Source organism: Molossus molossus, unplaced genomic scaffold, assembly GCF_014108415.1.
Source record: "Molossus molossus isolate mMolMol1 unplaced genomic scaffold, mMolMol1.p scaffold_m16_p_4, whole genome shotgun sequence".
Lineage (NCBI taxonomy): Eukaryota > Metazoa > Chordata > Mammalia > Chiroptera > Molossidae > Molossus > Molossus molossus.
This window is the reverse complement of record NW_023425377.1, coordinates 48,117,954-48,130,301: the sequence shown is the minus strand read 5'-3', so window position 1 is coordinate 48,130,301 and position 12,348 is coordinate 48,117,954. Positions and strand designations below refer to the sequence as shown.

At 51.7% G+C, this 12,348-nt stretch overlaps 1 protein-coding gene across 4 annotated transcripts; it reads right to left on the bottom strand.

Moving 5' to 3' along the window:
• Positions 1–2,368: 2,368 nt before the first annotated feature.
• B4GALT7 (beta-1,4-galactosyltransferase 7) lies at positions 2,369–12,348 on the bottom strand. 4 transcript variants are annotated; one of them, XM_036241906.1, is made up of 7 exons: positions 12,226–12,337; positions 10,893–11,054; positions 8,826–9,188; positions 5,472–5,697; positions 4,127–4,210; positions 3,753–3,857; positions 2,369–3,242 (listed from the first exon to the last, which is right to left on the bottom strand). In XM_036241906.1, exons 1-7 carry the CDS (start codon positions 12,273–12,275, stop codon positions 3,087–3,089), a joined length of 1,146 nt encoding a protein of 381 aa, XP_036097799.1. In that variant the 5' UTR covers positions 12,276–12,337; the 3' UTR covers positions 2,369–3,086. The 4 variants fall into 4 exon arrangements, with proteins under 4 accessions (XP_036097799.1, XP_036097801.1, XP_036097798.1 ...); XM_036241908.1 differs by lacking the exon at positions 10,893–11,054 and having other exon boundaries at positions 12,226–12,348; XM_036241905.1 differs by lacking the exon at positions 12,226–12,337 and having other exon boundaries at positions 10,893–12,122.

Below are 12,348 nucleotides of genomic sequence, written 5' to 3'. Positions count from 1 at the left end.
GGATCTTCCTGTAACACAGACCAGTGTGTCTCCCTGCTCAAAACTTCCCCTGCTTGAAAACACTGAACCCAGCGAATAAAATACAGTGTGGCACACAGATATTCATGGCTCACCCTAACCTTCCGTCTGCTGCTCACCTCCCTCTATTCCTGCACTGTATTGGCAGACCAGAGACACCCAGAACCACTTCCAGGTCCCTGAACATAATGTGCTCTCTCCGGTCTCTGTATTGCACATGCTGATCCCTCTAGAACCCTTCTCATCCTGACAACAGACTCTACCAGCAAGCACATGCTGCCTCAGGGAGACACTCCCCAAGCACCTTGTACATTCTTCAGGCACAGTATCATGCTCTTGATCCCACTGATGCCCCAAGAGACCTCTCTAGCAGCCAAATCCCCATCTTAATCCAGGCAGAGGCGGCATGGGGCAGACACTCTGCATCTCACCCATGACCCTGGTTTCATCCCAGAGGTGGGAAGAACACCAGATCACGTTGGCCCGCCCTCCCCAGCCAGGGAAAGGAGGAATGGTCTGGAAGGTAAGGAACATCTGTGCACAAGCACATGCTGTACAGGCCAGGGGTGAAGGAATCTGGTGCTAAGGCCAAGTCCCAGTTCCACCACGTATTAGCTCTTTGACCTTGGGCCAGTCACTTAGTTCTCTGTGCTTCACCATCTTCAGCTACTAAACAGATTAATCAGCAGGACCTAGCTTAGGTGAAGAAGCCTAAGTGAAATGTGCTGTAAAGAATTTGTAGGTGGTGAATGCTCAGCAAGTGCTAGTTCGTCCTGGATTCACTTCACCCACACCTTGCCAGCGAAACAGGGATGTCAGCTCCACTCCACAGAGGAGGCAACCAAGGTATCAAGGAAGCAGGAGTGCTGTCTGCTTCTTCCCTTGCAAACCACTGCATAGCCCTTGCCCTCTCCTGGAGCGGCCTGGCAGAGACCTGGACAGGGAAGTGATGGGGCTGCACCAGGCCTGGCCTGGGGTGCCTGCTGGTACTTGATCATGGAGATGGCAGCAGCAGCCATGAGTGAGTGTGGAGCCTAAGATCAGAGTTGTGCCCCAGCCCAGGCTGACTCAGCTGATCCTGCTTTTCTTCTGCTCATTCTGCATCCTTGGTGCAAGTATAAAGAAAGGAACACCCAATTTTTTTTAGGTCTTGACAGATGAGTACAGAGCTGGGGGCTTTGATGTCACATTCATTCCCACCACTCCAAGAGGCTGGAGTTTTGCCACCACATCACACAAGCCCAGGCAGGGTTGTCCAGGAGACCGGCATAAAGAAAGTGCGCCATTTCCCTCCTGGACCTCAAGTTGAGAGTCCTGCCCACTACCTTGCACTGTAATTGCAGCCTGTTTGCCCCTCACTGTGGTGAGTGAAGCTGAATCACTGGGTAAGACCAATTTAGGTTCACAGGGACCCTCTATTACACATCTGAACAGTTACATGGAGCCTGAAGCTTCACTTCACTTACCTTTGCTTAATGCTTAGGTTGTACAGTGTACAACCCACACAACTGCACACAGCTCTAAGAACATCCTCAAAGGAGTCTTTTTGGAGCAGAGCTATTGAATCCACCTTCCTGAACTCTAGGACCTCAGTCTCTTCCTCCAGTATTTCAGGGATCCTATTTATTGTTAAACCAGTCTTAACTGGACCTAGTCTCCTCTGACTTCTGCCCTCAGTCTTTGGCAGTCAAATGCCTTCAAGTGACATACTTTGCAGGGCCCCTGGCCTCTCACTCTCATTGGCCCCAGGCTTCCTCCAAGCTCACTCCCCAATTTCATGGTCTCATGGGCTCCCCTCCTTCACCTGTCCTTGGCATTGGGTGACCACACCCCAGGGATTCTCCTCTCATCTTCTTCCTGTGTCAGAACATGGTCCTTGCTCTCATGCCATGACTGAGTCACTGCCAACACAGCCCTGTGGATCTGTTTCTGTGCATCTTAGTAAGGCAGGATGAAGTTCCCTCCCAGAGGTAGAGCCCACCAGAGGTCAGGCTTCCCTAAGGGCAAGAGAGCCTAGAGGGCTGTGGGAGGTAGCAGGAACCTTGTGCCTTTGGTTTCTCTCCCACCTGAGCTTTCCCTGGTCTTGCCATCCCCAGCCCTAACCCAGCTCCTTGTCAGCTTATTAACTAAGAGGTGTCATCTTTTGTCCTATCCCGTTCCCCTCAACCACAGGTGACAAAATGGTGGTCCACAGCACATTTTGTTTGGATTGCATACTTTTCATGTATGTGTGTATATATATAGTTGTTGTTTTGTTAATCCTCACCCAAGGATATTTTTCTGAGGATATTTTTCCATTGATTTTTTTTTTTGAGAGAAAGTGGAAGAGAGGGAGGGAGGGTGAGAGAAACATTGATGTGAGAGAGCCAAATCAATTGGTTGCCTCCCACGTGCACCCTGACTGGGTCAGGAATCAAAGCTGCAATCCAGATTATGTGCCCTTCACTGGGAACTGAACTGAGACCCTTCAGTCCACAGGCCGACACTCGAACCACTAAGCCAACCCAGCCAGAATGCCATACTTTTTAAAAGTTTCAATTAGTTGCTATCATTTAATAATTAACCGATTTCATTTAAGAATCCAAAATTGTAGTTTCTTTTGAAAAATCAGAATATCCAGTAACACAGGCCCACATTCCTAAATGGTGACAACCAGCTAGAGCTGCTCTCAGCTGTTCCCTTTCTGTGGGGCTCACACTCATTTCTGCACTTTAACCCTCCCAACAGCCCCAGCCACTCATGTCACCGGCCTGGCCTCTAAACCATATCTCTGCATGAGGCAGTCCTGAAACCAAAACCCGCAGGTCTCAGCATGCAAAGGAGGGCAGGGCAAGCAGAGGCAGGGCGGAGAGTCCCAGCTGGGAGCCACATCTCAGCCTTTCTCCATCACTGTTTATTGCCAGCAGCAACCCAGGCACCCTGAGTGTCCTGTCCTGGCTCAGGCCTGCTGTCAGCTGCTTCAGGCTACTCCACATCCTATTGGAGCTGGACCCAGGGCCTGAGGTTTTTTCCAGGATCTGAGTAGCAGTGAGGCCTGCAGGTACAGGTCTTTTTACTGTCCAGTCAACTCAGCCAAATGTGCACCAGGGGGTAGCAGCCTTGTCACAGTCCAACATGATGTTAAGAACAGTGCACGGGGCCCCACCCACAGACAGGGCTGTACGAGTATCCACACGGTACTTCACAGTGTTCAGGCCTCCCTCCCGGTCCACCTTGAATTGCTCCTGGGAAGGAAAGGGGAAGAGAGCATGTACTCAGGGCTTTGTGGGTGCCAGCTGTCTACTGATGCCCCATGACCTCAATATCAGAGGTCCTGTGACCCTATTGAAGAGAGAAGTGAAGCTCACAGCTGTGAAGGCTTGCCCACAGCTGTATGCCCCAGTAAGCAGGAGAGCAGGGGTTTTTCAGTTTACTAATATGGCTCCTAGAGAACAGACTGTTTGAGGGATGGGAACTCCGGGATTGCAGGTCTGCCTGGGATTCTGGCACCTTCAGCTGAGTGTCACCCTCCCCCCACCCCCAGCCTGCATGGGGATTGGCTGACCCAGTGCCCAGGTGCCCATGGCAGTCACCAAGCAGGGAAGGGTACCTAAGCAAAATGCCTTCAACTAAGCTCAGCCAAACAGGGGTGGACAGGGCCATTTGGACTCAAGTAGAACTTGGTGAAATGCTTGGGCCTGTTGGTTCCTCCATGTCACCGCCTATCCATCCCCAGTCAGGGGACCAGTGAGCACCTGTTTTTGAGCTGCAATGCGCTTCTGGTCCCTTTTCCGCCAGGCTGGGTCATGCAGATGGCGAAATGTCTTGTATCCAGTTGTGATTCCCAAGGGGCGAAATAGCTAAGGAGGCCAAAGGAAGTTGGGTTAGGTCGCCCTTCCTGGAGCCCTGGCCCTCACCACTAGTCCTCCAGGGTCCCAGTGTCTGTCATAGGCCACAGGCAGGGGCCTGTATTCCCATTATGCAGAAGAGGTATGCTTATTGGGGGCAGGACTGGGATCAGAACCAGGGATGCCATCTCCAAGCCCCAGGAACTTATTTGAGGGCAGAGAAGGGAGCTTCAGGGCAGCCACAATGGCTGAGGTGGTGGTGGAGGACCTGGGAGTGTTACCTGGAGCCCAGCTCCTTTGATGCGCCGGTAGAACTCATCGTCCTCACGGCCCCAGCCCCAGAAGCGGTTGGACATCCCGTTGCACTGACACAGAGACAGGCAGCATCACTTGCCCCATCCTCCCAGTGTACTCTCTGGCCTCTTACCATCTGGGAGTACCCAGCCCCCTACTCTCCTCCCCTGGCAGCTTGGAACAGATACCCAGATGCTTACAGGTCCCACAACCTCTGTGATATTGGGGGAACAGTCAGCATATCCCAGTCCCTCTGCCCACTCTAATGGGGTCTTGAACTTGTGTAAGATGATTTGTTTCCCCAAAATGTCTAACTGGCAGAAGGGCACCCCTCTGGGTAGCTGGTGATGGGCAGAAGTGTCAATTCCTGCTCACCCCTTCCCATTTCTCTTGGGGTGGCTCAGCCCTTGTCTCTCCTTCTGTGTGGGAGGGGAATAATTGGGCTCTATGGCAGACACCAATTTTCACCACCAGACTAGGGATTTCATTTACATAAAGCTGGCTTTTGTCTTGTGAGGAGCAAGAGACCCAAGTCTAAGCTACTCAGTTCTTTCCACCACCACCATCACCCCGTCTCCCCACCACAGTGACTGACTCATCCCTGGGTCCAGGACCCAAGTCAGGCCAATCAAGAACCAGCGCGGTATAGCTCAGGGACTCCTATCTGGCTGTTGGAGAAGGAGCTGCTTCTTCCAGTGGACTCTGGCCTAGACAGATACAGACTGCAGCTACAACAACCACCCTTCACCCTGAGTGTCTGGAAAGAAATCCTGCCTAAAGGCAGAAATGAGAGATGAAAAGAGAAATGGCACCTTGGTGACACTGTCTGAGAGGTTGGGCAAGCCACACAGGATGCCATACCCTCCTCTTAGCCCCACCTAGACTTTTCCATTTTGAGACCCAATGAACCCCACTTTTTTGGTTGTTGTTCAGATAGAGTGGGAGGGGAAGAGAGAGAGAGAAACATCAACGTGAAAGGGACACATCGAGTGGCCGCCACCTGCACGACCAACCAGGGCCGGGGGCAAACTGCAACCAAGGTACGCGCCCTTAGCGGGAACCAAACCCAGGTCTCTCCGGACCGCAGGCCGACGCTCCAACCGCTGAGCCAAACTGGCCAGAGCAGAACCCCACTTTTATGAAGCTAACTTTCATGGGTTTTCTGTTGCTGCAGCTGAATCCTCCCTAACCGACCCCTCATTCCTGCTCTCTCTCCTGTCTCTGGCTGCTTCTGGGTTCCCTGCTGGGCCCCAGAACTGCCACTCCTCCTGCTAGTGCCCCCTCCCAGGTGTGCACTCCCCGGCTCAGCAAAGCAGGCTGGCTGGGCCTCACCAGCTGGTAGTGCTGCTTGGAGAGCAGGAGGATGCCGCCGACATAGGTCTTGTAGTGGTAGAGCGGGTGGAGCTCTGGGGAGGCCACATGGAAGGGCCCTGCCTCAGGGAAGCTGTAGTCCAGCTCCTCGTTGAGAGGGAGCAGGTCCACATCATGCATGGCGATATAGTCTGTGCTGTTGTTGCTCTCCAGGAAGCCCACATTGATGAGTGCTGCCCGGTTGAACCTGTACAAGACAGCCAAGGTTGGGCAGAGTACAGTGAGCTGGCTCTCCCCCAGACTCTACAGGAGAGCCTGTCCTCTACAGCACCCACCCTGGGGCCTATGCTGCCCTCCAGGCTGATGCTGACACTGACACTGTGGGGCTACTCAGCTGCATGTCTGCTCCTCCATTCATTGTCCAAGTGTTTACTAAGTACCTACTATGTGCCAGAAACTGTTGAGAGCACCGGAGATATAGCAGTGAGAAAGCAAAGCCCTGACCTCAAGGAGCTGAGATTCTAATACTAGGAGACAAAAATAAACAAATAAGTAAATACTTAACAAGTCAGACAGTGGTAAGTGCTGTGGAGAAAAGTGAAGCAAGAGGCCAAAGCATGAGGCAGTTGTTTTAGACAGGTGGTCAGGGAAGGCCAGGGTAACAGGGCAATGAGTGAGTAGAAATGTGAAGGCTGGAGAGAATGAGCCCCATGGAAATCAGGGGAAAAGAGCTCTGAGCAGAAGAGAGAATGCCTGCCAAGGCCTGAGGCAGGGCAGGTACCAACGTGGCCAGGCAGATGAGTAAGGGGGGCATAGAGGATGAGGTCAGAGGGTGGCAGGCCCCTGACAGGCTTGGGTTTGGCCCAGATGAAATGGGGGACCACTGGAGGGCTTAGAGCAGAGGCACGATGTAATGTGACTTAGGGTGCAACAGGATCACTCTAGTTGGAATGTTGAAAAGAGACTGGAGGGCCAAGGTGGGAGTAGGGTGGTGAGTTGAGAGGCTGTTACAATAATTCAGGCAAGAGATTATGGTGATTTAGCTCAGAGAGGTGGCAGTGAAAACGGTGAGAAGCTGGCAGATTCTAGATGGATTTGCTGATGGACTACGTATCTCATGTGAGGCAGAAAGAGTGGAGGATGATTCCAAGGCTTTCCGGCCTAACTGGAAGCATGGAGTTGCCATTTCCCAATGGGATAGGAGGCAGGAGAAGCATGTCTAGAGTGGGTGGAAATCAGGAATTTAGCTTTGATCAAGTTAAGCTCAAGGTGCCTCTGAGACCAGCAAATGGAAGGCTTCACAAGTAGATGGATGTGCAGGTCTGGAGTTCAGAAGAGAGGTGTGAGCTGTGAACAAAGCCTCGGGAGTCACCAGAGCAGACATGGAACTTAATGCCCTGAACCTGGATGAGATCCTCCAGGAAGTGACTGTAACCAGCAAGAAGACACTCAGGAGCACTAAGACTGAGAAATCAAGGAGATGAGGCAGAACCTGTAAAGAAGGTGGGAAGGGCAGCCAGTGAGGAAGGAGGAGACCCAGAGAATGCTGCCCTAGAAGTCAGACAGAGGTGTTTGAGAAAGGAAGAAGTAATCCACTTGGCAAATGCTGCCGAGAAGTCTACAGGAGGATGATTAATAAGGTTCACTGGTGATGTCAGTGAGAGCTGTTTTAGTGTCATGATGTGGTAAACATCTGAGTGGAACAGGTTCAAGAGACAACGAGGGGAGAAACGGAAGAAGTTTTGCTATAAAAGGGAGCAGAGAAACAAGGTGATAGCTGTGGGCGATGTGCGATTTTGTTGCTGATGCAACAGCAGGAAGGAAGAAAAACTTGATCGTGTAGGAGAGAAAAGGGTCCACAGCTAGATTGATGTCCTTGAGCAGGAGGCAGAAAGGGAGCCAGTGCCAGTGGAAGAGCTGGCCCCACCAGAGCTCAGATAGGGCATCAAAAGCAACCATGTACAGAAGCTGGTACGTGGGGCCAAGAGATGGGGACTTGGGCAAGTTCTCTTCCAGTTGGTTCTGTTTTCTCAAATAGAAAGCAAAGTTGGGGGGAGGATGGATGAAGAGAGGGGAAAGGCAGCAAACTAGAGCAAGGACCCAGACTAGAGGAATTTGAGGCTTTTAGGCAGAGATGAGGAGTTTCTTGGGCCCAGGCTCATTGTCTCCAGTCACATCCAGCTGCCCAGGTACACGTGTAGATTAAACAGTCAGGTTTCATCAGGCAGAAGTGCCAGGCAGAAAGGGGCAAGGGAGCTGAGATGTATGCAAGGGAGTGATTTTAATGAGAGACCATGGAATCCAAGTTAGGTCAGGAGAAAGTGAGGACAAGGAGGGTGGGCAGTGAAAACTGGGAGCATAGGTAGGCTCTCTCTAGAGCATACCCACATCTTTCTTCCCTCTCAGGATTGTATCTTTACTTCTCTCTTAAACTCTAAGGGTTCCCATGAGTTCTGCAACCAGGGGAGCGATGGGCAGTGGCAGCTCATCCTAGGCTAACCCCCTGAACCTTTCTCCAAGGCCCCCTTTTCTCTGACTTTTCCGTGAGCTCCAGTAGCTCCACCTTGGCTCACTTCTTTCATTGTGACTTTTATTTCTCAGTGAATTCACGCAGCCCAGCATGACCCACTTCTTGCCCATAATGTTCCTAGAGAGCCAAAGCAGAGCACCACCTAGGCTCTCTCCTGTTGCTTCCTCTACTCTAAGCCCTTCCTCTGTTTCACTGTTCCCAGCTTTAATTAAGGTACTCTCAAAATAAAATTTTTAAAAAAAGAAATAAAATTGGGAGCACCATGGTCCAAGAACTGTTGGAGTCTCCAGAGGGAGCCAATTGGAGGGAAAGATGGGGGTGAAGTGTGAGATGCTTTGATTATGACCGTGGAGGAAAGCAGACTTTGGTAAGGGCAAGGATTTCAGGATAATGTCAGACTGGGAACAACTTTAAAGCTGTAGTCTTGACCCTCCCTTTGCCTAATCCTCACAACCAATCCACTAGAAAGCCCTGTCTGTGCTTCCTCCATCCCTTCTACCATGCTGGCCAAGTCCCCATCATCTCAGACAACTGCAGTGACCACCCACAACTCTCCCTGCTCCTCCTCTTGCCCTGGTATAATCTACTTCACATACATTCAGCATCCACATTTTAAAATGGAAATCAGATCAGGATCCTCCCCAGCCCCAAATTCTCCCCAAAGATTTCTGTCACCCCCAGTGAGAGGTGTCCTGCCTCCCACCCACCTGCCACTGACCCAGGTGGCCCTTCACAGGCCTGAGGCCCACTAGCATTGGGCTGCTGCCAGGAAAGGGAGCAGGCCCTGAAAGACCTGGACAAAGTGAAACCTCTGGAGAAAGGGAGCAAGGTCAGGTAGTCCCTACCTGAAATGATCCACCTGGTTGAGAACGTAGATGTGGTGTAGGATCTTCTTCCTGATCAGGAAGCGATGCATATGAGGCACAAAGACCAGGAGCTCCTCAAAGCGTTCGCGGAAGGGCACCAGCACTGCCAGGCGGTGTGGGCCCCACGATGGATCTTCTTCCCAGTGCTCAGGGGGAGGCTCTGGGGGGCAGGCCCGGGGTGGACCTGGGGTCTCCTGCCCTTGTCCCCTGGTTTCCCAGGCCACGTCACCAGAGCAGCTGAGCTGCAGCCAGAGCAGGGAGAGGAAGCCCAGTAAGAGACAGGCAACGAAGAGGTGGAAGACGGAGCATTTCCGGGGGAGGCTGCTGGGGAGCAGCCTGGACCTGGGACAAGAGCAGGGATGGGTCAGAAGGGCAGGGCTGAGCCGGGGCCCTGTGATAGACCCCTTCTCTGGCTTCCCCACAAGTAGGGCACACATGACTGGTCTGCCCCAAGAACCTGGGAATTAGTGCAGAAGCAACTTTAATGTTTTTGCTCATGTTGCTACTGTGTCAGAATACCGCTTGCTATTCTAGGCCCAGCCCATGCCCCTCATTTCCAGAAAGCCCTCCGACCACTCCTGGGTCGCAGAGCTGCCCATTCCTTGATGCTCTCTTATTTTCGGTGAGTGAGCCCTGGTCAGACCATGAAGGCAGGCATAAGGCTCCTTGTCTCTTGCATTCAACCCTCCCCAGGACAGTGGTTCCTGTCCTGAGCTGATAGCAGAAGCCAGTACTTAGAGATCTCACCCACTGCCTTCCATACCCTGCATGTTCACTGCCAGCTGAAAGGTTGGCTTCATCCTGCTTCTCACACCAGAGAGCTCCCCAAGACCTGGGCCTGTGCTGGCATAAGTCCCCAGTGAAAAATCGAATGTTTACTTTGGGAAAATTAGGTCTGCCTCCAAACCAATGCAAGGCCCAAACTGACAGTGGCAGTTCACTGAACAAGTCTGAAAGCTTCAGTCCAACAGGCAGCCCATGTGACATGAAATGATGGATGAGGGAAAGAAAGATTGGGGCCGGGGCCAGCACCCAAGCTCACTTCAGAAATTGGGAAAACAGCTGGATACTTTAAACACTGCAGTGGTGCTGAGAGAGATTGCCCTTTAGGTTATAGAAAGTACAAAGAAACAAGTAGAATTCATCTGATTCTTTTGCCCTTCTTTCTGGAAGTTCCTGAGAATAGTGAAGGAGGAGCTGAGGAATCCAAGAAAAAGGAGGCTTCCTCTGCACTACTCTCCATAAAATAATCAACAAAGCAACCTCCTTTATAACCCCTACGAGTCACCATGCAGCTACTAGCCTTATAGATACTACTTCCTAAGTGCAGCTTGACCCTTCCTCACCTACTAACTCTCTTTTAGCTCAGGTTTCATTGGTCCTTGCCTGGCTCATAGATCTCTTCAATCTCATGGATGATCCTCTTCTGTTTACAAGATAAAAACCAAATTCCTTGGCCTGACAACCAAATACCTCTGTGACTTGGCCCCATCTCCAGTTGCCCCCCATTACTCACCCAGTGCTACAGTTTGGGCAACTCTAAGCTGCTCTGCTCACCATATTCCTGTTCCAGCCCTCACACAGCCTGCTGCTTCTGCCTAAAATCCCCTTCCTATTTTATCTGTCTGAAAGCCCCTCACTGATCCTTCAGGGCCAAACTCCAATGTCATGGTCATCTCCCCACATACACAAACTGAGATACATGCACCTTCTTCTGTGTTCCATAGCATCTGGTACTTCACTCTGTGGAGCACTTAGAGGTTTCTAACCACCTGAGTCTCTGATTGTCTTCCCCATAGGTAATCAGGCTCCTTTCTGTGGCCCTAGCACAAGCAACACAGCAGAGGGCATGCTAAGTGAGTTATAGAAAGGGTTTGAGCAGTCAGAGCATGCTTTAAGTTATACACTACAGCCACACCAACTCCTGCCTCTCTCTAGTGGTACAACTGCCAACCAGGAAGCCAGCAGCTCTGAAGCCAGGTCCAGGTTCCACACATAGCAGAGAGATGGCTGGGTAGGACACCTTCACAGGGGCTTTTGACTTACCACCCCCCGCCACTGTCCTGTGCTGGGGGTTTCCGATGGGGAGGAGCAGAACCCAATCCTGCCAGTGGCCTGGGAAGGCTGGAGCCTCTACAGAATCTCCCTCTGAGTTCTTTCTGGGGGTAGGGTTGAGACCAGGAAGACGGACATGGGGAACTAACCCACCTTTGGAGGAAGAAGCAGTGATCATTACCCAGGGGTATGGCATGAATTGGGCATTCCATGCACTCTCACATGCTGTTTCTTCTGTCTAACTTTCCCTTCTCATCAGGATCACATCCCCATGGGTACTCTCATCCAGGGCTGTTAAAGGTCCAAACCACTGAACTTAATTCAGGGCAGAATCCCTTTTCATCAGGCTGGTGGACGATACTGAGAACAGTTGCTGTTGATGCCACCTGGTGGCAAATTCCAGATCTGCAGTCCCATCTGCTCCCATGCCCAAGCCACCCTGCTCTGAGGGGCAGACTAGGAGGGTGTTGTCTCCCTCAATCTGTGACCAAGGCTAGAAAAGAGAAGATTCAAACCCAAGTGAGCTGGCTCCACAGCCAGCATTCTTAATTGCTACATTAGCCTGCATCTGTTGCATGGATTTTTGTACCCCTGTGTCAAAAGCAAAAATAGGTATCAGTAACTGTTTCTGGGAACACAGTTGTTTTCCAAAGGTTTACGGGATGGGATCAGGAAATGGAAAATTTCCTCCATTACCTTTCCTTTCTTCTCTTACAAATTTTAGTGATACAAGGTTTGAATACTAAAATGCTCTGATTATAGCACCTCCAAACGACAAAGGTAACTGGAAGATACCTCCTCTGTGCCAGGCACAGTGTCATGGATTTTACATGTTTGTCTCCTTTAACCCTCATACAGCCCTGCAAAGTATTTATTGTGATCCCGATTTCGAGGATGGAAAAGCTGAGGTCAGAAAGATTAAGTGATCTGTTTCTGGTCACATGGCTATTAAAAGAGAATTCCTGCCCAGGGCTGACTCCACAGACAGAAAGAGATCTACTGAGAGATCAGCACGAAGATAGAGGCCGGTGGAAAAACACAGAAAAACCCTCAAGAGAAAACGACTTGCAAAGAGAGAAACAAAAACTCACAAAGGGAAGTCAACGGAGAAATACAGACCCACGGGTGACGGAGACTGACGTAGACTGGGAGAGACAGACACACAAATAGAGAGCCAGTGACCCACAGGAGAACCACAGATCCTCAGAGAGCCCCACAAAGATGAGACAGAACGGCCGCGGGCTCCCACATTCCGCCCCGCGGCCTGGAAAAGATCGGCACCCGGAGGACAGGGCCCGGGACCGCCGCCGCCGCCGCCACTCACCTGCCGTCCTCCCAGGGCAGCTGCGCCGCTTTCCTGCGGGAGGGGAACATCGTGGGGGAAGGCGGCGGCCGCGCATGGGGCTCGAGCTCCCAGCCGGGCGGGCCCGGCCTCCTCGGCCTACGC

Excerpts from the sequence above, each read along its gene's own strand:
- B4GALT7 (XM_036241905.1), bottom strand. The coding sequence starts at position 11,113 with ATGGAATGCCCAATTCATGCCATACCCCTGGGTAATGATCACTGCTTC. Across the intron at positions 4,211-5,471 it reads CCAAGCAGCACTACCAGCTG|TGCAACGGGATGTCCAACCG; the intron begins GTGAGGCCCAGC and ends TCTCTGTGTCAG. Across the intron at positions 3,858-4,126 it reads TCAAAGGAGCTGGGCTCCAG|CTATTTCGCCCCTTGGGAAT; the intron begins GTAACACTCCCA and ends TGGCCTCCTTAG.